General features: G+C 36.6%; 2 protein-coding genes and 2 long non-coding RNA genes across 7 annotated transcripts; 1 reads left to right on the top strand and 3 right to left on the bottom strand.

The window, feature by feature from the left end:
• Positions 1–7,563, bottom strand: LOC129923329 (uncharacterized). Of its 4 annotated transcripts, none has more exons than XM_056013694.1 (2): positions 6,986–7,350; positions 1–888 (listed from the first exon to the last, which is right to left on the bottom strand). In XM_056013694.1, exon 2 carries the CDS (start codon positions 834–836, stop codon positions 69–71), a length of 768 nt encoding a protein of 255 aa, XP_055869669.1. In that variant the 5' UTR covers positions 837–888; positions 6,986–7,350; the 3' UTR covers positions 1–68. The 4 variants fall into 4 exon arrangements, 2 of the variants coding, with proteins under 2 accessions (XP_055869669.1, XP_055869667.1); XM_056013692.1 differs by lacking the exon at positions 6,986–7,350 and adding an exon at positions 6,722–6,794; XR_008775271.1 differs by lacking the exon at positions 1–888 and adding an exon at positions 2,073–4,466 and having other exon boundaries at positions 6,986–7,563.
• Positions 4,753–19,897, top strand: LOC129923330 (uncharacterized). The gene is made up of 3 exons (XR_008775272.1): positions 4,753–4,967; positions 5,095–5,255; positions 19,253–19,897. It is a non-coding gene; the product is annotated as an uncharacterized LOC129923330 (long non-coding RNA).
• On the bottom strand, positions 14,005–17,013 carry LOC106068200 (uncharacterized). The gene is made up of 2 exons (XR_001217856.2): positions 16,802–17,013; positions 14,005–14,775 (listed from the first exon to the last, which is right to left on the bottom strand). It is a non-coding gene; the product is annotated as an uncharacterized LOC106068200 (long non-coding RNA).
• LOC106068188 (uncharacterized) lies at positions 19,498–23,242 on the bottom strand. Its single transcript, XM_013227500.2, has 2 exons — positions 23,052–23,242; positions 19,498–21,648 (listed from the first exon to the last, which is right to left on the bottom strand). Exon 2 carries the CDS (start codon positions 21,635–21,637, stop codon positions 20,843–20,845), a length of 795 nt encoding a protein of 264 aa, XP_013082954.2. The 5' UTR covers positions 21,638–21,648; positions 23,052–23,242; the 3' UTR covers positions 19,498–20,842.
• Between the last annotated feature and the right edge of the window lie 1,156 nt (positions 23,243–24,398).

Genomic DNA, 24,398 nt, shown 5'->3' with positions numbered 1-24,398 from the left:
TAGAATGGAAACAATATAAATAAATTTTATTAAAATGACTAGCATTAATAATAGTAAAAAATTCCTTATCAAGCGTTCCTAATAATTAGATAAATGATTACACCAACTATCACTAGACCAAGAGATATCGTTAGGCATTTCTCTATCCTAGAATAACATCTCAAAGGACGTATTGTTGCGCGCCTATCAATTAACGGTTCACGCTCATCATTACAGCCACGTTGATGGACATGTATCACTACCAAATGTGTTCTCTTTATCTCTGCTTTATTAAAATCTTCTAGTCGGTACTTTCTGTTCAAAAGACTCAAACACCTTTGGAGATCATTTAGCTGGCTTTCTCTTTTCACTGGGTTGTCGGTCTTGTTATCAAACAAAACTATTCTATACTCCACTTCATTAAGCAGTGTTTGCATGGCCCCCATTTGTTCCATGCACCAGTCTCTAAAGGTCCTTTTGTTGTTCTCATTGTCCACCTCGAAGAGATCTCCGTAGGTCATAATTATTATTCCGTGATCACGTAACACGTTTTCGCCAAACATCGACCTGACCACCTCCACAGCGTCCTTCTCCTGTTGGGTGAATCTGACCCCGTATTTTAGAACGAGGCAGATGGCATCAAAGCCTCCGTCTCCTTCATATTTTTCTATTTCCTTTCTGACATTTTCCACGACAGATTCGATAGGTGCTTCCAGATCTTCGCCTATGTCCCCTACACCGGAGCAGACTACAGGTAAAAATAGGAGATTATCCAAGTTTATTTGAGGTATGTTGATGGAATCTGCACTGGTTCGTTTTCCATTGCCTCCTCTACCAACAAGAAGTAAGGTCTTCATGATTGCAATGTCAATGTATACGGTTTAGAACTTGAACTTCAGAAACTTGTCTCTAAAACAAGAAACAATGAGTTTAATTAAACTTTCATTTAATGCCATTCATGTATCTATTTAAGTTGAGACTTCTAATGCATACCCTAAATCAATCTGCTGGCCATTTTATTTTCTGACACTCGTTTCGCGGGCCACATCAACGAAAAAATACAAAAAACGAATTTACCCAGAGTCGCAGATATGATTTTCTCCCTGCGGCAACTACAGAAGAAAAGCAGAGAACAAAATCAGTCACTCTATATTGCTTTTATTGACTTGTCAGCAGATCCGCCCCTGTTTGTCGTATTAGAGAGAATTGGCTGTCCAAACAAGCTACGGAAACTAGTGTCAGCTTTTCATGAAAATATGCAGGGCACCGTACAGTTTGACAGCTCCGCCTCTGGGCCATTCTCCATCAAGAGCGGAGTAAAACAAGAATGTGTTCTAGTTCCAACACTATTCGGCATCTTCTTTTCAGTTGATCTCACCAGTGCTTTTAAATCCCTGGAAGATGGAGTATATATCCACAGTAGATCGGATGGAAAGCTATTTAACCTGGCACGCCTTAAAGCCAAAACGAAGAGACGGCGTATTTTGATTAGGGAACTGCTGTTCGCCGACGATGCGGCTCTCATATCTCATTCACAAGAAGGATTGCAGAGTGTTGTGAATGCTCTGGCAGCTGCTTGCCCAGAGTTTAGCCTTTGTTAGGCACTTAGCTTATATTATTAGTTAGTGACGCACCATAAAGGACGTATATTGAACGGGACTAGTGACGCTTGGGATATTATGGGTTAGAGACAGAAAATAAGTTAGCAATAGGATTCTCTTGGGTAAAGACGTGTTTTATTTGACAGAGACTTTGACTGACGCCTTCTTCTTATTAGATTAAACGGTGTTCATTGTTCATCAGTGTTTCGGACTTATCTCTCTACCTGTTAACAAACCGCTGGTGTTTGTTTGTGTTGTTAGTCTACTGCACTGAAATACTGTAATACACCCGAACAAGAAACTCAAACACTTGCTGATTAACTCTTTCTCTGCTAATCGACGATACCATCGTTGAGTTGACCCCAGTAAATTAAATTAATGTTATATAAAAGGGCATGCATTCCCCTTTAATTCTAGACCAAATCCAACATTTTCAGAAAACAAACAACAAAGCTATTGAAGCTTAATCATAACAGGGTAGTGAAATAGTAATGAGCCAAATGAAGAATTCCTTCAAAACGTGGAAAAATAATTACGGAGAGAAAGAGTTAATAGTCATAATTTGACAAGAATCTACAGTTTGACTACAATACAGATTAAGCATCCATCAAACCTTACAATAAGCATCTCCAAGACTATTATCCTGGCACAAGATGTCGAAGAAATACCAGCGATACATATTGGAAATCACACATTTACAGTGGTGCAAGAAATGTACATATTTTGGAACATCAATATTGTTGTTATTCTACAAGGAATAAAACATGATCTTCATTTTTATTTTCATTTATTGTATTTAGTCTTTTGTTATCTGCTACCAAATAACATTTAAATGAACATGCGAAATATTTAAATAATACTTTTAAAAATATTATGTAAGGGAAAGAGTTGCACATTTACAGCAAATATCGTAATAATGTAAGATATGTTTCCTTTTTTTAAATAAAAAAAAAGCGCTAAAAATTAACATTATTGTTATTTTGGAATTGAGTCATGTGTTGTCAGGGACAATGAATAATTGCGTCGGATTTCACCTTGACCAGTTTTCTTCAACTCTGCTGTTAACTCTTTCTCTCCGTAATCATTTTCCTCGTTTTGATAGAATTATTCCTTTTGCTCATTTGCATTTCAATATCCTGTTCTGATTAAACTTCAATAAATTTTTTTTTTTATCAGAAAATGTTATATTTGGTATGCTCTTTTTGTATCTGCACCCCTGCAAGTCTCTGTTCACCCATCTCCAACAGTTTGGTGTTTTCTGTTTTGTCTTACAAGTGTATTTTGTAAGATACTTCTCAGGCATTTGTTGATGAAGGTCTGTAATTTTTTGGCTGCTGTTGCTTCAGTTGTTCTCCGTGTTTCAGAACCATACAGTAGGACATTAGAGTTAGAGATTCTTGTTTTAGTCTTGTTAGAGATGTGAAGAGATTTTCAGGTTTTAGGTCTGTAAATGTCTGACGCGCTAAATTTATTCGACGTTTATTGTCTTCATCTGTTCCACCTGATACACTGACTACACTCCCTAGGTATATAAAATTATCTACTTGGTCTATGGTCTGAGAATCCAGCTCTATGTCTCCTATTTTTAGGCGCAGTTGTAGCGCAAGTGCCCATTATTTTCTCTACTTTTGGGGATGAAGAAATCAATAGTCAAAATTTAAATACAGCCCCGAAAATGACCTTTACTTTGCGATGGAGCGATGACATTCTTTTGTAATTAAAGCAAAGATTTTTTTTGAAAAACAAAAAGGGAAAAACTTTACAACAGACAAATGAATCGCAGAAGAAGAAAAAAAAATGTACTCTATTCTTCCTTTCAAAGAAGAGTTAACTAAGGGCTTAATCCGAGAATGGGAAGTGGAATAAATAAGGTGAACAAAATTTGTATAAAACAGACAGCAACACGGAGAAAGTTGGTATAATCTTTGTAAAAAAAATATTATTTGTATTTTATCTATAAACCAATCCAAAGACATTTTTTTAAACAGACTATAACGTTCAATTACTGATATACTGAAGTGGATGTCTTGTTATTAAATAGCTCAATTAGAAATTGGATTAATTAACCCTTGATTTCGTCATTAACATGTTTTAGAAATGGACAAGATAAAGAAAAAGAAGACAAGTACAGCGAAAACTAAAAACGAAATCAAAACCAATACATTTTTAGGGTTGTCTTTAACAAAATGTGTTAACTGATAACGTGAGCGTCCTCCCTGGGGAAAATGTGAATCATTATAAGACGTATCAGCGCTTAGGTTTTCCCGTCTAGCATTTTCAAAATCTTGTAATGTGTACGGTTCAGATAAATATCCGAAACACTCGATCAGGTTATTGTATTGGCATCTTTTAATTTCCATGTCATTTGTTTTATTGTCTAGTAAATATACTTTACGTCTGACTTCTTTAAACAGCTTCTCCACGTCGCCTCTCTGCTCCGTTACCCAATCCATAAAAGTAGGCCCGTCTGTCTCATCGATCCGCCCAAATAGATCTCCGTAGCTCATGATTATTATCCCGTGCTTCTGAAACACGTTTGCCCCAAACATCAGTTTCACTTCTTCTACGGCGTCCTTTTCCTGCTTGGTGAATCTTGTGCCATATTTCAAGACAAGTGCTATGGCGTTGAAACCTCCATCTTTGTTGTACTCCTTAAGTATCTCCTTTAGTTTATATCGGGTACATTCGATGCTCTCTCTGCGGTCATCTCCTGTGTCCCCTACTCCGGGACATTCTATTGCCCACGTTCGAAAGGGAGTGTAGTCAGTTTGTACATCGTTAATTGACTTTGCACATGATGTTAGGCCATTACCTCCCCTGCCAACTAAAAGTAGTCGCTTCATCGTTGCCATGTCTGCGATTATGGATCTTTAGATCAGTCAGACTCTATAAATAAACAAAAAAATGTTCATTCAGTATTTCATTTTATTCATTCGTTGCTTATTTGTGGCGTATTTCAATTTTGAATTTTTATATTCCTATCTTAATTTCCGTCAGCGTACATCAACAGACATGTTTTAATCTAGTGTTGTATACTATTTGTGGGCTAGTTATATAAGATACAGTATTGCCTCCAGCAAAGTATTTTTCAAGTGATAATCGGCTCACGCAGACCAATACCACTCTTTAAACTAGATGCAGGCCTCAGTGGCACAGAAATCATTTATCTTCGGACTCAAAGACAAGCCTTATTATTATTATTATTATATTTACAGACTGTATCAATAACAAGTCATTGATGATTTTCCTGGTTGATTTAACCAGTACGTTCTAGCTGCACTAAGATAAGAGAATCACTTATTCTGCTTATAGAAATCTGTCGTAGCATTTCGTACAATAAGAGTGCTTTGTGTCGTTCGGACTATATTTGGTTATGCTTTCAAATTCGTAAGTTAGAATTAAGTTTTATACACATAATTAGCTACTTAATTATTTTTCTCGTTTTTTTAAAGCTTAATGATCTTTCTTTTGTTATGAATATCATGATTTTTGGGGTTTCTGGTCTGGTCTACAGGAGGATGGCTGCCTGGTCGTGCGGTTTGCGGGCTGGACTGTCGTTCGGATTTATCGATGGTCGAGGGTTCAAATCCTGCCCGCTCCCATCCCCCGTTTTCCTGCGGGAGGTTTGGACTAGGAAGTAAACTATCTTCAACTCTGAAGGAACATCCGAAACATGTAAAACAAAACATTTTACTTTCATTACATTTTCTACCAGTGTAAGCATATTTTAATATAAAACAATTAAATAGCATGGCTTAGCATCAGTTAAGTTCCCCTTATACGGGGCAGATGAAGTTAAGGTAGTCATCTGTTTCTTTGGTCAACGGATAACGAGCAAGTTGTCATATTGGCCAGAATAACGACCAACAGACTATAAATTCCGAAATTCCGAATCTCAGTCTTCGAACCAGGGACCCCATGTTCGAAAGCCAAGCGCTGAATCACTCATCCACGGGGCTTCCAAGCTTAGCACTAAACTATGTCTAACTAGTACATTATATTTTAGTTACAAAGCTTATATCAACTCTAGTTTGTCTGGTAAAAGTTTGTACATGTTATTTCTTCCACGCCCATTCTCGGATCAAGCTAAAAATTCGCACAATTATTCATTGACATAGACAAGACATGAATCAATAAAACAAAAATTAACCAATAAGACAATTAATTACTGGTAATTCATTATTTTGCATAGTAGTGTATAATGATGATGATAATCGAGCAGGGTGTCATGTGGCCAGCACAACGACCAACCGCCTTTATTTCCCCCCAAATAAAGTCAGGTACCCATTATAGTTGGGTGGAATCAGACGCGCACTGAAAAATCCAAAAATCCAAAATCCCAGTCTTCACCAAGATTCGAACTTAAGGACCCTAGGTTTAGAAGCCAGGTGCATAACCACTCAATCACCACACCCCCTAGCGGTCAAGTATTTTGCTCTGTGGATCACAAGGTCTATACAGAGAACTTCCTTTACTAATTATCCAATACAGAAAAGGAAATATAGCATAAGAGAACATCAGTGCGATTTTTCGAGAGCAAATTTTACGAGATAAACTACTAAAAGTATTTTAGATGTAAAAAATAAAGAGCATATTTAGCTTTAAAACTTTTCTTAAAAGCTTAATTTCAACTCAAAAAAGAAAAAAAAATGTTATAAAAAGTTTCATATATTGTATTTGTATTTAAAATCCAAATGATATACCTTGTAAAGTATCAAGTAAGGGAAAGAAATGCTGCTTATTAAGATATGTGGCTGTGTGTATAGAGTTATTCTCCCTATTACGTTTTATAAACATTCTTCCTTCCACTTACCATCCTCTTATCAAGTTGAATTTTGCATAATTCTTCCTAGTTCATGACAATTAATCAATCGAAAAAATAAATTAACTAATTAGCTAATCAATAAGTTGTCATTTATTATAGACTATTAAGTTCTTTCATTTAGATAAGCTTTGTTTTTTTTTTGTTTTTTTTTTTACATTAAAAAAAAATGTTTTGCAAATTGAAAATAATTTCAAAATATTTTTTTCTAAAAAAATTTTACTAAGTAATTAAAGGCTATAAAATGTGACTACTTAGAAAATTCGTTTCAAATTAGTTTCGCACTATTCAGTTATTTGAAAGGTAAAACTAGACTTACCTTGTCATCCTATTGTTCTAATGAAATGCCTGAAATGGCTGAAAAGAGATATTCTAAAGTGTCTAGAACCAAAAGAGTCGTTCAAATTAGTTTCGCACTTTTCAGTTATTTGAAAGGTAAAACTAGACTTACCTTGTCATCCTATTGTTCTAATGAAATGCCTGAAATGGCTGAAAAGAGATATTCTAAAGTGTCTAGAACCAAAAGAGTCGTTCAAATTAGTTTCGCACTTTTCAGTAATTTGAAAGGTAAAACTAGACTTACCTTGTCATCCTATTGTTCTAATGAAATGACTGAAAAGAGATATTCTAAAGTGTCTAGAACAAAAAGGGCCGTTCTACATGCACCCTATTATCAAATACTAAACGATGCAAAATGATAAACGAGAGAGGGCGTCTGCTAGTGTGTCAGGGCTAGCAAGATGGACACACAAAAAAGATACAAATGTACGTTCTTAAGGCCAGGTATCTTAGATTTTTCCCGGAAAATTAAATCTAAGGTTAGGACTGCTAACGTTGAAAGAGAACGAGGGCAAGGAATGGTAACTGTGTAACACTTTCAAAACAATGAAATCTTAATAGCATTGAAAAGTTAAACCTAGATCTATTGTCATATTACTACATTCGAAAGGGGGTCAAAAACACGGTTTACTTTTAGAAGAAAGCCGCATGGTGAAAAAGGCCTAATATTTTTTATTTCTCTTCTAGTTTTTGAGATCTGAGTGTGACAGACGGACAGACGGACATTTTGCACAAAACTAAAAGCGGCATTTCCCCTTACGGAGGTCGCTAAAAATGTACGGTCTTAATGCCAAGTATCTTGGATTTTCCCGGAAAATTAAATCTGAGGTTAGGATTGCTAACTTTGCCAGAGAAAGAGGACAAGGAATGGTACTTTTAACACTTTCAAGAACAACTATATCCTAACTGCATTGAAAAGTTAAACCTAGATCTATTGTCATATTACTACATTCAAAAGGGGTCAAGTAAACGCTTTATAAAACCAAAATTGATTTTGTTTTTAATTTACAGAGGACAAACTACAACTATAAATGAAGACAGGAGAATGGGATATGTCTTCTTTGTTGTTGACCTGGGGGGGGGGGGGGGTGTTAAGGAATGGATATCTATAAGTGTTACTAAAATTAACGGGTCCATGATATGAGAGCGTGTATGTGTCGGGGGCATTATGAAGCGGGTCAAACCAAAGCAAGTCAGCAGTCTTATTATGCTGGGAAATTACGATACGCTGGTATTGAAAATGGGGGCGGGGGGGGGGGGGAGGGAGCATCCAGAGAGCGAAAAAGAGAGAGAGATAGTGAAGGAAAGAGAGAGCGGGTCGAAAATGTCTTTGTAACAGACACACTAATTCAGGGGCCAAAAAACTGTGCTAGGTTTAACGTTACATTCTGGCCCGTTTATTATAATTTATAAAAAAAAATGAAGCGGGTGTTCCGGCCATAATAAGGCTTGTCTTCGAGTCCGAAGATTAGTGAGGAGTGCAGTATTTCCCGTGGCTGCGCAGCCCCAGCTGTGACCTACATATTTTGCCACATCCAAGGCAAGCATAATCATTGTCCGGCCATAATAAACAGCATAAAGCCTAGAAACAATTCAACGGGAGTAGCCGGTGTGTACTGCTAATCTACTATATAAAAGCTACAAAAGACTACACTGAAACCTAGATATTTAGATCAGATTCTTGTCTACTTCTCTGTTTATAAATCTAGAGTCTAGATCTTGATCTAGTTTTAAAAAGAAAAAAATATATAAAAAAAATGGAGGTCATAAATTTTATATTGTTTTCTTTCAGACACAAAACACTCTCACACAAATCTATAAGGGTCAATGTTATTACAAAGCTTACACCAACTCACTCTGTCTGTCTGTCTGTCTGGTAAAAGGTTTGTACATGTTGTTTCTCCCACACCCAATCTCGGATCGAGCTGAAATTTTGCACAACTATTTTTTTTCTCCTGACAACACAAGAATGACAAAAAAAATAATTTAACCAGTTAGTTAATTAAGTATTGGTAATTATTTTTTTTTATCTTGAACAAGGGAAAGAAATCGTACTTGACAGATGTGGTGGTATAAGTTAAATTAGTTCCCTTGAGGAATCTTGAGCTCTGAGTGTACATTTTGTAAACTCCATTTTTTAAAGAATCGATCATGTCACCGTTCAGAAATATACCCCAATCTTTTCTTTCCCTTTCGCAACAGACCCAGATAACTGATAACACCATAGCGCTTTGAGAAAGCTAAAAGCTAAACAAAAACCATGGTTAAAATTATTTCTACCTCACAGATTGTCTAGGACAGCGGTTCTCAACCTTTTAAGCTCGGCGACCCCTTTTTACAATGCCCCACTCTGCCGCGACCCCCCCCCCCCCTTTTTTGCTCACATACCCACAATCGAAGAATAGACAAAAACAATCCATTTTTTTCGATGGTCATTGGCGACCCCTGGCAAATCGTCAATCGACCCCCAAGGGGGTCGCGACCCACAGGTTGAGAACACCTGGTCTAGGACAATCCTATGTAAAACTATAGGACTGATTGTAAACTAATTGACAATATTACACTTAGTATAAGCTTTTTTTTTAAAGTGCTTTTTTAACTCTTTCTCTCCGTAATTATTTACCACATTCTGGTGGAATCAACGTTGGTATCGTCTGTTAGGAGAGAAAGAGTAAAATGTTTTTCTTGTTTTATTTCTGATTTGTTTGTTTTTTCTCTTTATGTACTTTCACTTAGTTCGCCCATGCCAGAACATGTTCTATACATGGTGCTATCAAAACAATGACAGAGATCTTTGGCTCACATTGCCATTGAAGAGATTTCTTTTTTAGAGCTATTCCTCTTCCATTGAACAAATACATTTTTACAAAGCTTATATCAACTCTACTTTGTCATACCAGTAGTAGAAGTAGAAAGCACCAAACTGTGGGAGATGAGTGGACAGACAAATATAGAAGTGCAGATCTTAGAGAGGAAGTGGAGATGGATTGGTCACACCCTTAGAAAAGATACCAGCAACAGCGCTAGGCAGGCCTTAGAGTGGAACCCCCAGAGAACAAGAAGCAAGCAGAGGAAGACCAAAAAGAACACGGCGACGCAGTGTACTTGAAGAAGCAGAGAAGACCAGCAAGAGCTGGGAAACCATAAAAAAAACTAGCAAGAGACCGTGGAGAGTGGCGTGTTTTTGTCGAGGCCCTATGTTCCATGAGGAACTCAAAGGGGTGATGATGATGATGATATATCAACTCAGTCTGTCTCGTTAAATGTTTGTACACCCAATCTTGGATAAGGGTTACATTTTGCACACTTATTTCTTTTATCTGACAACACAAGAATCAATAAAAGTAATTTGGAAATTAGTTAACTAACTATATTTTGTATGGTATCTCCAACAAGGGAAAGAAATGATACTTTACTGAGGTGGTTTTATAAGATAAATTAGTCCCCCTTATAGGTCGCCACTAACTATACAATATTCTGTAGTCATAAATAACTCATAGAGTGGTGAGCACGTCGGCCCAAGGAGGCGAAATCCACAAGTTCTAATCCAGGTCGTGGTCGCCTTTTTTGTGTGAAAGCTTTTTTTTTTTTTTTTTTTAAAAAAAAGTACTTTTAAATGTACCCAGATATCCCTTTTTATCTTACCCACCAACCCACCATTTTCCTAACTGGTCCAGGTAAGTGATCAGATCATAGCGTATTAAGAAAGCTAAAAGTATGAAATAGCTACTGATAAATACAATTGCAATTACGTTTTTTTTAATAAGTATTTTTGTATGTTTTTCTTCTTCTATAATTCAATCCTATTATAAGTGACTTATTTTGACACCACAATGCTTTAACACTATTATGCTATAGAAATAATAAAAAACCTGAATTAAGTTAAATACATACTATACCATTCAAAGCAATCAATAATGCTAATATATAAAAGGAAACATAGATCATTTTGTGTTGCCAATAATACGTGATCCTTCGAGCAAGACATGGGATACATCTAGAGCAGGGGTTATCAACATGTGGGTCGCGACCCCCTTGGGGGTCGATTGACCATATGCCAGGGGTCGCCAAAGACCACCGAAAATATGGATTGTCATTGTCTACTCTTCTATTGCTGTATGTATGTGTGTGTGTGGGTGGGGGTTGCGGCAGAGTGGGAGATTGTTAAAAGGGGTCGCTGAACTTAAAAGGTTGAGAACCACTGATCTAGATTGCAACTAAGCAACGCTTCTAAGAGTTACCTCTCCCTGTGTACTATGAGCCCCTTGACGCTTCGCATCTTAACAATCCATCCAACCTCAGTGTTGAGCAGAGCTCTAGGGCGCACCATACTATGAGCCCTTTGTCGCTTTGCATCTTAACAATCCATCCAACCTCAGTGTTGAGCAGAGCTCTAGTGCGCACTATACTATGAGCCCTTTGGCGCTTCGCATCTTAACAATCAATCCAACCTCAGTGTTGAGCAGAGCTCTAGTGCGCACCATACTATGAGCCCTTTGGCTCTTCGCATCTTAACAATCAATCCAACCTCAGTGTTGAGCAGAGCCTCTAGTGCGCACCATAATCGCGCGTATTGGGACAACCCTTACATGATTAAAAATGAATAATTGTGCACCTTCAAAGATTAACTATTTGAAAAGAGATTATGTGGCATTTTACGTCTCGAGAGACGATCTTTTCCCTTTGCAACTTCTTGTGTGACTAAAGAGGCCAATCCTTGATACACAGCTGCGGTCGCAGGTTGGGCATATGTGATCACCAGGCGCCGTTGCATTTTCACCCTTCCTTTTGCTTCTGTTGTGTATGACATCTGCAATCCGTGACCCTTCCTTTATGCTCTTTCTCCATGTGGATCTATCCAGTGCTACCTCTTACCAGCTGCTAGTGTCGATTTTGAAGAGCTTCATGTAGTGTTTGCATACATCCGTATAACGTAAAAGTGGGCGACCAGCGGCTCTCCTGCCTTCTATTAGATCGCCATACAGAATGTTCTTTGATAGCTTCTAGAGACTACCCAGAGAAAAGAGATTTACAACAAACATTAAACAACAGCAAAACGAAGCCTCTTACATGCGTAATTTGTTTCCATCGCTAAAGAGCCACTTAAGCCCTTTGGTCCTTTGTTGTTTATGATAACACACACCATTGTCACGTGATATGTGTGTTGTTCTTTTTTTTCCTTGTCTCATTTTCCAGGAAAATTAAAGCTCTAAAAGGTAATAAACACAATATTATCTCCACGTCTTTGCGGACCTGGAGCTAGTAATGATTTGATTAGGAACGACTCAAGCCTATTGTGTTGTTTTTACAAAACTTATAACAACTCTGTCGGTCTGTCTGTCTGGTACAATTTTCGTAAGTTATTTCTCCCACTTCCTAATCTAGGATCAAGTTGAAATTTGACACTATTACTCACTGAACCTAACAAAACAATCGATAAAAAAAGAAATAAATTGTTTATTTTGTTTCATTCTTAAAACATAGAAATAAATCATACAGTATTGAGAGATATTGTTTTAAATGTGGAGTTCCTCTCCTTATGAGTTCAAATTTTTTTTAAATGTACTTCTTTTTTTTTAAAGTATTTTTTACATTTTAATTGTCTCTTCTTAGGGTTGACATTTTGCATATTAAACATATTAACAATTTGCTTTGGTCTCTTAACTCTTTCTCTCCTAACTGACGATACCAGCGTTGATTCCACCAGAATGTGGTAAATAATTACGGAGTGAAAGAGTTAAGGTAAAGCGAACAGTCGAGAGTTCTTTGAAACGTGACTCTGAAGTGGGACAGTGTCAAAATGAATTGGCTAGTTATAGTAGTGTTATACATTCAAACCCAGTCACTGAAATGATAGCGACAGCTCACGATGAATGAAATTACCTCCAATAAAAGCACACATGTAGATTACTTACTGAAGTATCGAAACAATAGGCTGGCCGTATCACGAAGAGATTAGAATCAGGATAAATACAGCTATTGGACCCTACGATGACCTGCTAACCACTGTTAAAAAAAGCTATATGGCCAAATTACAAGGTCCTCAGGACTCGCAAAGATCTTCCTTCAGGGAACAGTACCAATAAAAAGAAGAAGAGGAAGTCAGAGAAAGCTATGGGAAGACAACATCAAAGAATGGACAGGCCTGCCAATAAATGAAGCTCTATCCAGGGCTAAGGACAGAGAGGAACGGAGAAGGACGGTTTACAGATCCTGTGTGGGGCCCCAACAGATTAAGGAATAAGTGAAGGTGAATGTGGCATGACGATAGATTAAAACAGAACTGGGATGATCTAGGAGACGATGAGAAAACCTTATTTCTTGTTAAAGTGAGGACTTGGTTTTGAGACGAAGTACTTAGGTGACATTGAATTGTTACCCTTCATTGAAATGAAAATGTGTGTATTTAACCATACCACTTTACTAAATAAATAATGTTCTACTATCGGTAATTATATAAAATTAAATATGGGCTAATAGTAAGATCAAGATAGAACAACACTTCTGACTCGTTCCAAATAGATAGACACACAAAAGAAGCTGATATCCGCTTGTTTTAAAATACGTTGGCAGCGTTAAGGATTGCCAGCACATAGGCAATTATTTTCAATACTAACTTGTGCCACTATTAGGGGGAGATAATTTCAAGCGTTCTTTCAACCAATAGAAGAAAAAAAAAATAGAGTCAAGGGGAACAAATCAGAGAGCAAATGATGGCATGTCAAGGTCATCAGCATTATGTACGAAGGACTTGTTATCAGATGTAATATGTAGTAAATAGATATTGAATAATTTTCACGTATCGTAATCTGTACATACTATGCAGTGGTTATCAAAGTTTATTTCATTAATTAGTGAAACTATTATATACATATAACAATTCTAAGTCACTTTGATCGCAATTATTTGAAATTAATGGCTGATATCCAATGCATTCGCAAGTCCCCACACTCGAAATAATTTCAAATTTTTTACATGCGCCCTCAAAAGAAGAAGGTTGCGCACCCATGATCTACATACTGTATATAGCATGCGTTATGGTATCAAATAACAATCCCTTTATCATGATCATTTACATTATTTTCAATTATAATTTCTATTACATCACATCACGACATTGCAGCAACAAGATAATTAAAACCATTGCTTTTTTTTGTGACGGTACGCACCGGTACTGCGTACCGGTACCTTCTTCAATGTGGGGAAAAATTATTACTTTTATTATGAATTTATTAGTAGTTAAAAAGTTAGCCAATCCATCACTGAGTACCGGCATCTATTTTATTACATATAAACCACAGAATAAAACTATTAGGCATAGAACAAAAAATATAAACAGAATGAACAGAATTATTCTAAAATGTTTTTGGAGACATAGTAAGAATTGACAATTAGGGTTTGCTTGGCCAAATATTGAATCGATATCAAGTTGGCTGGCTTTTTCAAAATCTTCCAATGTGTACGGTTTCCTTAAATGCATGAAACATTGGCTCAGATACTCCACTTGCTCCCGTCTCTTCTGGATGTCGTCTGTTATATTGTCAAATAAGTAAACTCTGGTTTGAACGTCTTTAAACAACTTTTCAATGTCTCCTCTTTGTGCTGATACCCAGTCCATGAAATAATTTTCTTTTCCCACATTGTCGCCTTCAAAAAGATCTCCATACGTCATGATAATTATCCCGTGCTTCTGAAACACGTTTTTCCCAAACATCAGTTTCACTTCTTCCACGGCGTCCTTTTACTGATTGGTGAATCTTGCGCCATATTTCAAGACAAGGGCTATGGCGTCGAAGCCTCCATCTTTGTCGTACACCTTAAGGATCTCCTTTACATTATTTCTGGTACATTCGATGCTCTCTCTTCGGTCTTCTCCCCTGTCACCTACTCCGGGACATTCTACCGCAAAAGTTTCTATGGGACGGCAGCCTTGCTGTACCTTGTTTATTGATTGTACACATGATGTTAAGCCATTTCCGGCTCTGCCTACTAACAGTATTCGCTTCATCGTTGACTTGCTTCCGTAAGATTTAACTGAAATAATGAATAAACAAAAAGCTGATTGAATATTTCATTTTATTCATTTTGTGCTTGTGTTATGTTGGGAAGACATAGCTCTAGACCGCAACAGATGGAGAGAGACAGTGACCAAGAAAGCTATGGACAGTGAAAGTACACCGGTCTTAGCTCAGGAAGAAAAACGTACAATCCGAAAAAGGGCCAGCTCCTCTACCACCGAAGTAAAGGCCACCTTAACCTGCGCTATCTGTGGACGGGAGTGTCTCTCCACAGCCACATGAGGAAGTGTGCTCTGAGATGAACCATAGTCGTTCTACGACTGAAGGAGGCCAATGAATATATGTTGGTATCGTAATTTTAACCTCCATTTTTATTATATAACATATCTTCCTCATAACTGTTATATAGCATTATCAAGAATCGAAACAGGACAGTGACAATTGGGCCCAACGAAGATTTGATGACCATGATAAAAAAATGCTCCTTCTTTCCTAGTGCTATTAGAGCATGGAATGGGTAGCCTGAGCTAGCCAGGAAAATCAGCGACTTGGTAGAATTTAACATGCATAACTAGATGCATGACAAGCAAGAAGTAATCATATTTTTTTTTGAGTAACGTCTGTATTATATAAGATAAAATAAGAATTTCTGAAACTACTTTAATCATTTTGAAGTGCCCATGAAATTCCGCTGCAGCAGTTGACCTATGACTTATGACTTATGTCAGTAACACTACGTGTCCTGCAAACATTAATTCAATGCAACACATGACTGTCACAGTCTCAGTTGACATTGCTTGATTTAATGTTCACGTCATGTTAAGAGTTTAAAAGACACGTGGAATTCCTGATGTAGAAAACAGGAAGTAGAATGAATAAAGCTGACTTTGAGTTCAGTCAAATCAGTCAAGAAAAGTCAGTCGAGTGTCATCCTCTGTACGAGGCAGTTATATATTATTACCCTTTTAGTCGAGTTCTAACTCTTGAGTTAAGAAGTATCTTTTAGGCAGTTGATGCCAGTATTCTTTTTGAGATATGTATTTATAGTTGTTAATCTGTATTATTCTGCACAGTGTTACCCGCTGAGATGCGGACGTGATTTGTAATATACTCTGGAGAGTTTAACGTATTGGATACATTTGATACCGCTGTTATGCGGATAGGATTGTTTACTATTCCTTGACTTGTAGCACTAACAAGGAGTGCAGTATTATTATGTTGTAAAATAAACTTTATATTTGTCTGCTGAAACGGACTTAACTTAGTTTGTAGTGTCTATATTTGTCACGTGTCAAGAGTACTCCAAGAAGCAAGAACCCAGCATTCCACGACATTCGCATTCTTCAACACTACACCATTTAACATCATTTACAGACTAAAATATGAATGCATCCCATTCACTAAAATGAACGGTCACGGGATGATATTGATAAAACAACCAATACAACTGTCACGTGATAACCATTGATGATTAAAATTAGATCGTAAATTCTATAGAAGAGAAAGAGATGCATGTGGGTTAATGTTATTTGTTTACGATTTGTGAATCAGGTCCATTCTTTGTTAGGGAGTCTATTTAATTTCTATTGAACATTTTTTTATATGCACTTAAAAAAATGTCTACTGTCCCAATTATATATTTCATAAGGTTATTTTCAATACAGCATATTAAGTCTGTACGTGAATAATTAGGCCTAATGTTGCAAATACTTGTTAGTAGAAACATTACACCTAAGTTTGAAAATTGTTATAAATGTGTTACATGTTTCGGATGTTTCTTCAGAATTGAAGATAATCGACCTCCTAGACCAAACCTGCCGCAGGACGACGGCGGATGGCAGCGGGCAGACAACATAACGACAGTCTAGCGCGCATACTGCACAACCAGACAGCCACGGTGTAAACAATGCCTGTGCTCGTTGAGCAGTCGCTAATTTGTACAGAGCATACACAAATATCCAACAAATTAATTATAATTAATAATGATTAATGTATTTGATTAATGTATATATCTGTTCTATACTCGTTCAGTATTTACTTACCTAATCATTCGTAACTAATTCTAAGTATCATTCGAACAAAACTTTGTCTTGTTAACCAAGAAAAAAAAAAATAAAGATATAAAAAAGTTTGTACAGTTTTGTACGCTTAACTGGCAAGTCTTATTTTCTGAAAAAAAAAAAGATTAGCAAAAGTAGCCTTTAGAACATGATTTCTTTATCTGGCCTGTACTGATTAAAAACTCCTTCTTCGTTTTCTTTTTATATCTTTACCCATTCTAAACATTACCTGGAAAGAACATGTCCTTTGATTTTTTATTAGGGTTTAGACACATTGTGGGCGTGGTGGCAGAGTCATAAGGCGCTTGGCTTCTGAATCGAGGGGCCTTGGTTCGAGTCTCGGTGAAGACTAGGGTTTTGAATGTCAAGATTTTTTGGACGCCCTACTCTAATGGGTGCCTGAATAGTTGGAGGAAATTAAGACTGTGGACCGTTGTACTGGCCATTTGATATCCTCGTTAGCCATCGGATATCGAAACAGATTATCTTGACATTATCTGACCTGTTGATTGCAGGGTCTGAAGGTGGTTAATTACTCGAAACATTGTATATTTATTATAAGACAAATATTCGTCTTAATGTGAATATCGCGAACTAAGAATCGAAACTTTTTGATACTAAGAATCGATACTTTTTGGTACTGTGAAGTGAAGATAACTTGGATAATACTTGAAGTCTTTCAGGCACGATATTCAGCCAAGAATATTTTTCAGGCATTTGTCTGGCATTTTACGTCTCAAAAGATGATTATTTCCCCTTTTTCAACTCCTTGTGTGACTAACGAGAAAAATCCTCTAAACACAGCTGCGGTCACAAGCTGGGCATCTGCAGTCACCAGGCAGTGTTGCGCTTTCAGCATCATTCACCTTTCTTTCTACTTCTGTTACGTATGACATGTTGAATCTGGTACCCTTCCTTTATGTTTGCTCTCCGTGTGGACCTATCCACTTTTCATGTCGCATTCGCATACATCAGTATACTTAAAGAATGGAAGATCAGCAGCTCCTCTGCCTTCTGTTAGGTGTCAACGCTGATGCAACTAGTGTTAGCTTGCGCTCCCAGAGTTATTTTTACATGTATTTTCATTTTTAGGTTAGAGCTATTTTGTATATTCTTTCTTTTTATAGGCTGTTGTACAAAACCACAGTCAAATTAACTTTACGAGCCATCTACAGTAGATATAGTTTTCCAACAAAAAGAAGATAAACATTCAGATCTGTCTTCTAGATTTACTATCGACTAGTGAAATATCGCTTTTTTTTTCTAAGAGGTCGAGATAGATTTAGATCAATATTGATATGCCAGTGACTACTAACGTAAATAAACTATTGGAACTTCTTGTTTTGGTTAAAATTCGGCTTTATATTACATTTTTATTAAATGAAAGCTGACAGTGCCTTTTTCTTTTAATCGTAGGTAGAATTGTCGTTTTCAATATTGAATGATATCCCGAAATGTCAATTTTGTCTGTTTTAAGATTTTCATGAATTTTTCTTATATTTTATAATTTCAGGAGAATTCCGGTTAAAATAGTTTAATTTAATAATTTACACCTAGAAATTCGCATCGCGCGGGGCCTATGAAAGTGCGGGGCCCACTGCGCCCGCATAGGTTGCAGTGGTCTAAGACCGGCCCTGGATATAGTATACGACCATCAACGTTTTAGGTTAGAGCAAATAAATAGTGGAGGAGCGGTGACTTAGTGGTAAAGCGCTTAGCTTCCGAACAGGGGGGCCGGGTTCAAATCCTGGTGAAGACATGGATTTTTAATTTCGGGATTTTTATGCGCCTCTGTGTACAAGCAGTTTTAATAGGTACATGAGGAAATGTTGGGCGGTAAATCGTTGTGCTGGCTACATGACACCCTCGTTAACCGTGGACCAAAAAAAAAACAGGGAAACTTTTATATAAATAGATTAAAAGATTGTATTTATTGTGTTCATAAATTGTTAAATATAATTAAAAAAGGTTTAAAATACAGGCTCTTGAAGTAAGCCGACATACTTCCTTCCTTCCCTTTCTTAGACAAGGATAATTCAAACACTTAAATACGCTCCTTGTATTGTAAAATAATATTTTTTTTTAAATCTATTTTTATCCCTTTGGTAACATCGGAAATTACCGTTCTGAGTGAAACTGTTTTTTCCTTGAACATCTGAACACATTTAGATCTATACGTTAATAAAATGTAAGCGTCATAGTTTGGAATGTTTTTAAAGACATTCATGAATTAATACCTAACTAGTAAATAGGTTAATCATAAGAGTGTTTTTTACACCTTCGAAATGCATTCAATAATGAATTGACTTTTTTAGGCGTAGGTCCTCCCGCACAGTTCGGCGCATTGGACGGCAGAAACGACAATGAATTGAGCTTTAAGAAAAAAAAAATCTTTGTAAATCTTTTTTTTTTACGTTATGGATGTCCTTCCAGATTTGAAGATCCAAACCCAAACCTTACACAAGACGATGGTGATGACAGCGGACAGGGTATGAAGCTCACTGTTATCGAATGGCAATGAGTTTAGCAACCAGCTATTTCCAATAAAGACGATGTGAAGGTTCTTTTCTTCTCTAATTTACGTATGTGTATTTCAATGCTGATTACTAAATGTTACCAAGTCCTGAACAATACCGTAACGACACATATAACGACAGAATGAACATTCAGAATGACAATTCACGGACATATAACATGTTTATTACATATGCTTTCATATAATACAGGCACAGTTCTGGCAAATGAAATATCCAGTATCAATTGAAATATCCAGTATCAATTGAAATATAACAGCTCAATATCCCCTAAGACTGAACAATAACTATACAGAAATAATTAGAGTCTATAGTCTATACTTTAACTCTATAACTAAAATCCAACTGTCCTGGACTATGAACAAAAACTACACTGTTTTACTATCAGTTACATTCCATTCCAAAAAAAAAAAATCTCACAAAGTAAAACAATCCAAAACAAAAACAATCTTGGAATCAACAACCCGAATTGCCCCCCTTCTCCTCTAAAGTAAACAGGAGACCCAGGCTGACCAGAACTTATTCCTGACAGACGATCTTATAACGATAGAGCCTATTATACCCAGATCAATTCAATAGTAAAATTCCCTAGCAATCTTTCGCAGAATTATGATTTGAGAATCCAAAAAAACTTAACCATGAATAATAGTTAGAAAGGACGCTATAATCTTTTTCATTAAATTGAACTTCTTTGAGAGCAGGTCACATAAACTGTCTTTAAGAGATGATCTACCCATTCTTAAAATTAGAAGTAGTAGAAATGTTTTTTGTATGGAGGGGTGTATGATTATGGATATTGATATTAGATCATTTGAGGCCCTTGGCGAAGTGAATTTGGTCCCCCCCCCCCGCAAAAAAAAAATAGAAAAATTTAAAAAAATGCTTCGAAAAACAAAAATAACGCCATTTATTAAAATCAGTTAATTTCTCAATAAAATTGAGGGCAAGTTTCGCTATTTCTTTCCTAATTGTTTAATAGCCCTATGTGAGGCCCACACCATCTCTGTGAATACTGAATTATTAGTTTCCTTATTGATATCAAAGAAAATAATTAATTATAAGGAATTAATCGGTTACTTTTTTAATGATATATGTCTTGTCTATGTCAATAAATAATTTTGCGAAGTTTCAACTTGATCCGAGAATGGGTGTGGGAGAAATAACCTGTACTCACTTTTTACTAGACAAGCCAGAATGTAATAATAATGGCTAAACATTATATACACCTAGCAATTAACTAATAAATAAAATCATTTTTAATTTGACAAAACAAATAGGACTATCAGTCATCTAATGAAATCAAAGTACCTGAGTACTATAAAGAAACTTAATCTTAATAGATCACAAGGACATTTTTTTACACAATTTTAAAGCGTTTGGAAATAAGCATAGATCAATAACAGATAGTTTGTTTTAACTTAAAATAAAATCCTAAAAAAAACAAAAACAAACGAAAATGTACAATGGAACAAATAATTTTCACAAGAGCCTATTTTAAAAAGTAGATTAATAAGAACAGAGCCAAGACGGTAATAATAAATACGCAAATTATTAACCATTTAAATCTACACACGAATGCATAGACCGTGTTTCTATTTCTAACTGGAACAAGCATGTCTTGATCGCTGTCACGGCGTGGTCTGGGCTTGAACAAGGCGATTCGTTCGTTTTGGGCACGTTCTCGTAGTGCTTGGTTGAAATCAGAAAAGTTGTACGGTCTTGTTATTTGACTCAAACATCTCTGTAAATCTTCCAGCTGCTGCTGTAGTTTGCTGGCGTCTTGAGCTCTTTTATTAAATAGAACAACTCTGTAGCTTAGCTCTTCAAAAAGAGATTGTATGTCCCCGCTCTGTTCTCTGCACCAGTCCATAAACGACAGTCCTTCTTCCCCAGAGTCCGCCTCAAAAAGATCTCCGTAGGTCATAATAATTATCCCGTGCTCGCGGAAGACGTTAAGGCCGAACATTGACCTGACTTCCTGCACAGCGTCCTTCTCCTGCTTGGTGAACCGGACGCCATATTTCAGCACAAAGCAGACGGCCTGAACGTCGTGTCTCTTCAATTCTTCTCTGACTTTGTTCGTGACGGTTTCGACACTTTCTACGCGGTCCGATCCGGTATCGCAAACACCGGAACATTCCACAGCTTTAATGTCAGTAAGGATCGAGTTCCCATGTAGAGCTGCTCTGTTGATTGATTGAACACAGGATGTTGTACCGTTGCCACTACGACCAACAAGAAGGATTGTTCTCATGGTGTGTCTTGGGCTCCTTTTGTGTGACATTAAATAGACGTCTAGAAAAAAAAAGAATTCAAGAAACATTAAAGTTAAAGAAAAATAAAAGCTACCAACAACAGAGCTAGACAGGCCTTAGAGCGGAGCCCCCAGTGAACAAGACGTAGAGGAAGACCAAAAAGAACGTGGCGACGCAGTGTACTGGAGGAAGCCGGGAGGACAGGGAAGAGCTGGGAAGCCATTAAAAGATACCAAGAGACCGTAGACTCAGCAGCGGTTCTCAAACTTTTAAATTGGCGACCCCTTTTTACTATCCCCCACTCCGCGACCCCCACCCCCATAACATACACAGCAATAGAAGAATACACTAAATACAATCCATATTTTCGATGGTCTTAGGCCACCCCTGACAAATCGTCAATCGACCCCTCAAGGGGATCGCGACCCACAGGTTAAGAACCCCTTGACGTAGAGAGTGGCGAGTTTTTACTTTGGCCCTATGTTGATGATGAACGTTTAAGAAAGTACTACAAATACTTATTTTTGTAAAATAAAAGAATAAAATGTAATTAAAACAAGAAAAACATTATACAATTCTTTAAAAAAAAACACAATACCTTCCTTGTAACACCTTTAAAGCAAATATTTTTCTCTTAATAACTAATGAATGTTAGACTTTAAAAATTGAACATTTTCTTTACAAAACCGCTGTAATAGTAGGCCTAGTGGGAAAGAAAGAGCTTGTACGAATTCGTCTTAGTATAAGAATTAAGAAATGTGTATTTCATTAGGTTGTCATTTTGTTTGTAAAGGCAACCTCTACTTTTCTATACCTTTTTGTAACAAAATATTCAATAATATTTTAAAAAAAATAACGGTAATGATGTTAATTTTTATTTTTTTTCTAGTGTTACAACTATGACATGCTTTTAGATATATTAATATTAAATGCATTTATATTTAAGTTTGAAAAGGTTGGAGGATTCGACAAAAATCATGTACAGGGCCACGGCTTTCTCAAATCTTATCTTATCCTATCTTATCTAATATAATACAGACGTTACTTCAAAAAAAGAAGATGATTACGTCCTACGCGTCATGCATTTAGTCATGCATATTAACCAATGACCTATATTCTGCTTAGTCACTGGTTTTTCTAGCTAGCTCAGGCAACCCATTCCATGCTCTAATAGCACTAGGGAAGAAGGAGTATTTGTACAAATTTGTCCTAGCATGTGGGACGATGATAATAACACCACGACAATGTAAAAATAAGTCAATACAAATGTGTTCTTCGTACACTGTAACACACAGTACATGTAATAAAAGAAATAGCACCTGAACGAAATTATGTGTACACTAAGAAGTAAATAGATAAACTATTTGAGTGAGAAATTGTTTAACACTTTTGCTAAGCTCTGAATGAAATACATCTCTAAACACTTTTATCATAAAATCCTACCTGGTTTAAAGGCGTGTGACCGGTCTGGTAGAGCGTGTCAGGGCATACTGAAATCGTGTCGAAAAAGTTAACTTAAAAAAAATCACATCACACACGCATACCAGCACTTAAGCTTATGAGAGAACTAAAGCTACGAGTTATGTATCCTGCATGTATATAGTGAATTTCTTGGGAATTGACTGACAGAGGTGATATGTCATCGGAAACTCACAAGTTTGGAATATGTGCCGGCGTGTTTGTTACTTTTCCCCGGGAATATGACTAAGGTACCAGCGTAGGCTTATCTAGTGAGGGATAAAAAAAAACCATATACCCACTGAAATCTAAATAAAATTACGTAAAGCAAAAGTATTTTTATTATATATTACTCCTATCATTGCCTAACTAGCTTCCCTTTCAGACCTGGCGATCTATAAGGCAGACGATGCAAATGCCAGCTGTTTCTGTGGCCCAACCGGCTATATGGTTATTTGGGCAAATGTCCGGTGGGCCGGTACCCAATCGGACCTGTAGGGCCACAGAAATGGCCGCATGAATGTCAGTAAATTGTTTTAAGTTTTTGTAATATTCTGTTTAAAATAACCCTTTAAAGTCTAATACTAATGTAAAGCAGTGTCGTAAATAGTCTACATCCGTATACAGTGCTTTTAGTAGAAGTCCATACCTTATAGCCTACACACTAAAGGATAAACAAGAAATTTAAGGCCTTTATTTCTTATTGAGATCGGCATTAGTGTGAATATATTCGGATGAATCTTATGCAGGGACCAAAAAAACAACATTCAAAGTCATATAGATAACATGTCCAGTCACATACGAATTCTTATTGATTTGGTGGAGATGTCGCATGATCTCGCGTTTGCCCAGCTACGAAGTCCTTCATAAATCACAATTATTGTCCTGAACAGTTTAGCAATGCGTTGATTAGAATCAGAATGCAAAAAAAAAAAAAATCGAAAAAGAAGGAGCTGATATTGCTGAAATGCTGAGCAAAAAAAGAAAAAAAAAATTATTAATGTTTTCTAACAAGCACTAGCGATTCACCAACGTTATTATGACAGCAATTATGAATGAACAGGCTCAACGCCAGATGACGACAAAGATCTAGACTTAAGTCTTTGAGGCGCTACTGTAATACGAAACAATCTTAACAGCATTTGTTAAACTGAACGTAAGGATATTATATTACCTTCAAACAAGTGAACTTATTGTTTTTGTGTGTGTGTGTAGCCAACTATAAGATGCAGACCGTCAAGCTAGGTTTCCAAGTTATTGAGAAAGCAGTCAGTATATGACCTTTTAAAGTTTCCCTTTCAGACCTTGCGTTCTACCGGGCTAATGATGTTA

The sequence above is a fragment of the Biomphalaria glabrata genome, chromosome 16 (assembly GCF_947242115.1).
Source record: "Biomphalaria glabrata chromosome 16, xgBioGlab47.1, whole genome shotgun sequence".
In the NCBI taxonomy this organism is placed as follows: domain Eukaryota; kingdom Metazoa; phylum Mollusca; class Gastropoda; family Planorbidae; genus Biomphalaria; species Biomphalaria glabrata.
This window is presented reverse-complemented; position numbering and strand designations above follow the sequence as displayed.

Coding starts and splice junctions, on each gene's coding strand:
- LOC129923329 (XM_056013694.1), bottom strand. CDS start 836: ATGAAGACCTTACTTCTTGTTGGTAGAGGAGGCAATGGAAAACGAACC.
- LOC106068188 (XM_013227500.2), bottom strand. CDS start 21,637: ATGTCACACAAAAGGAGCCCAAGACACACCATGAGAACAATCCTTCTT.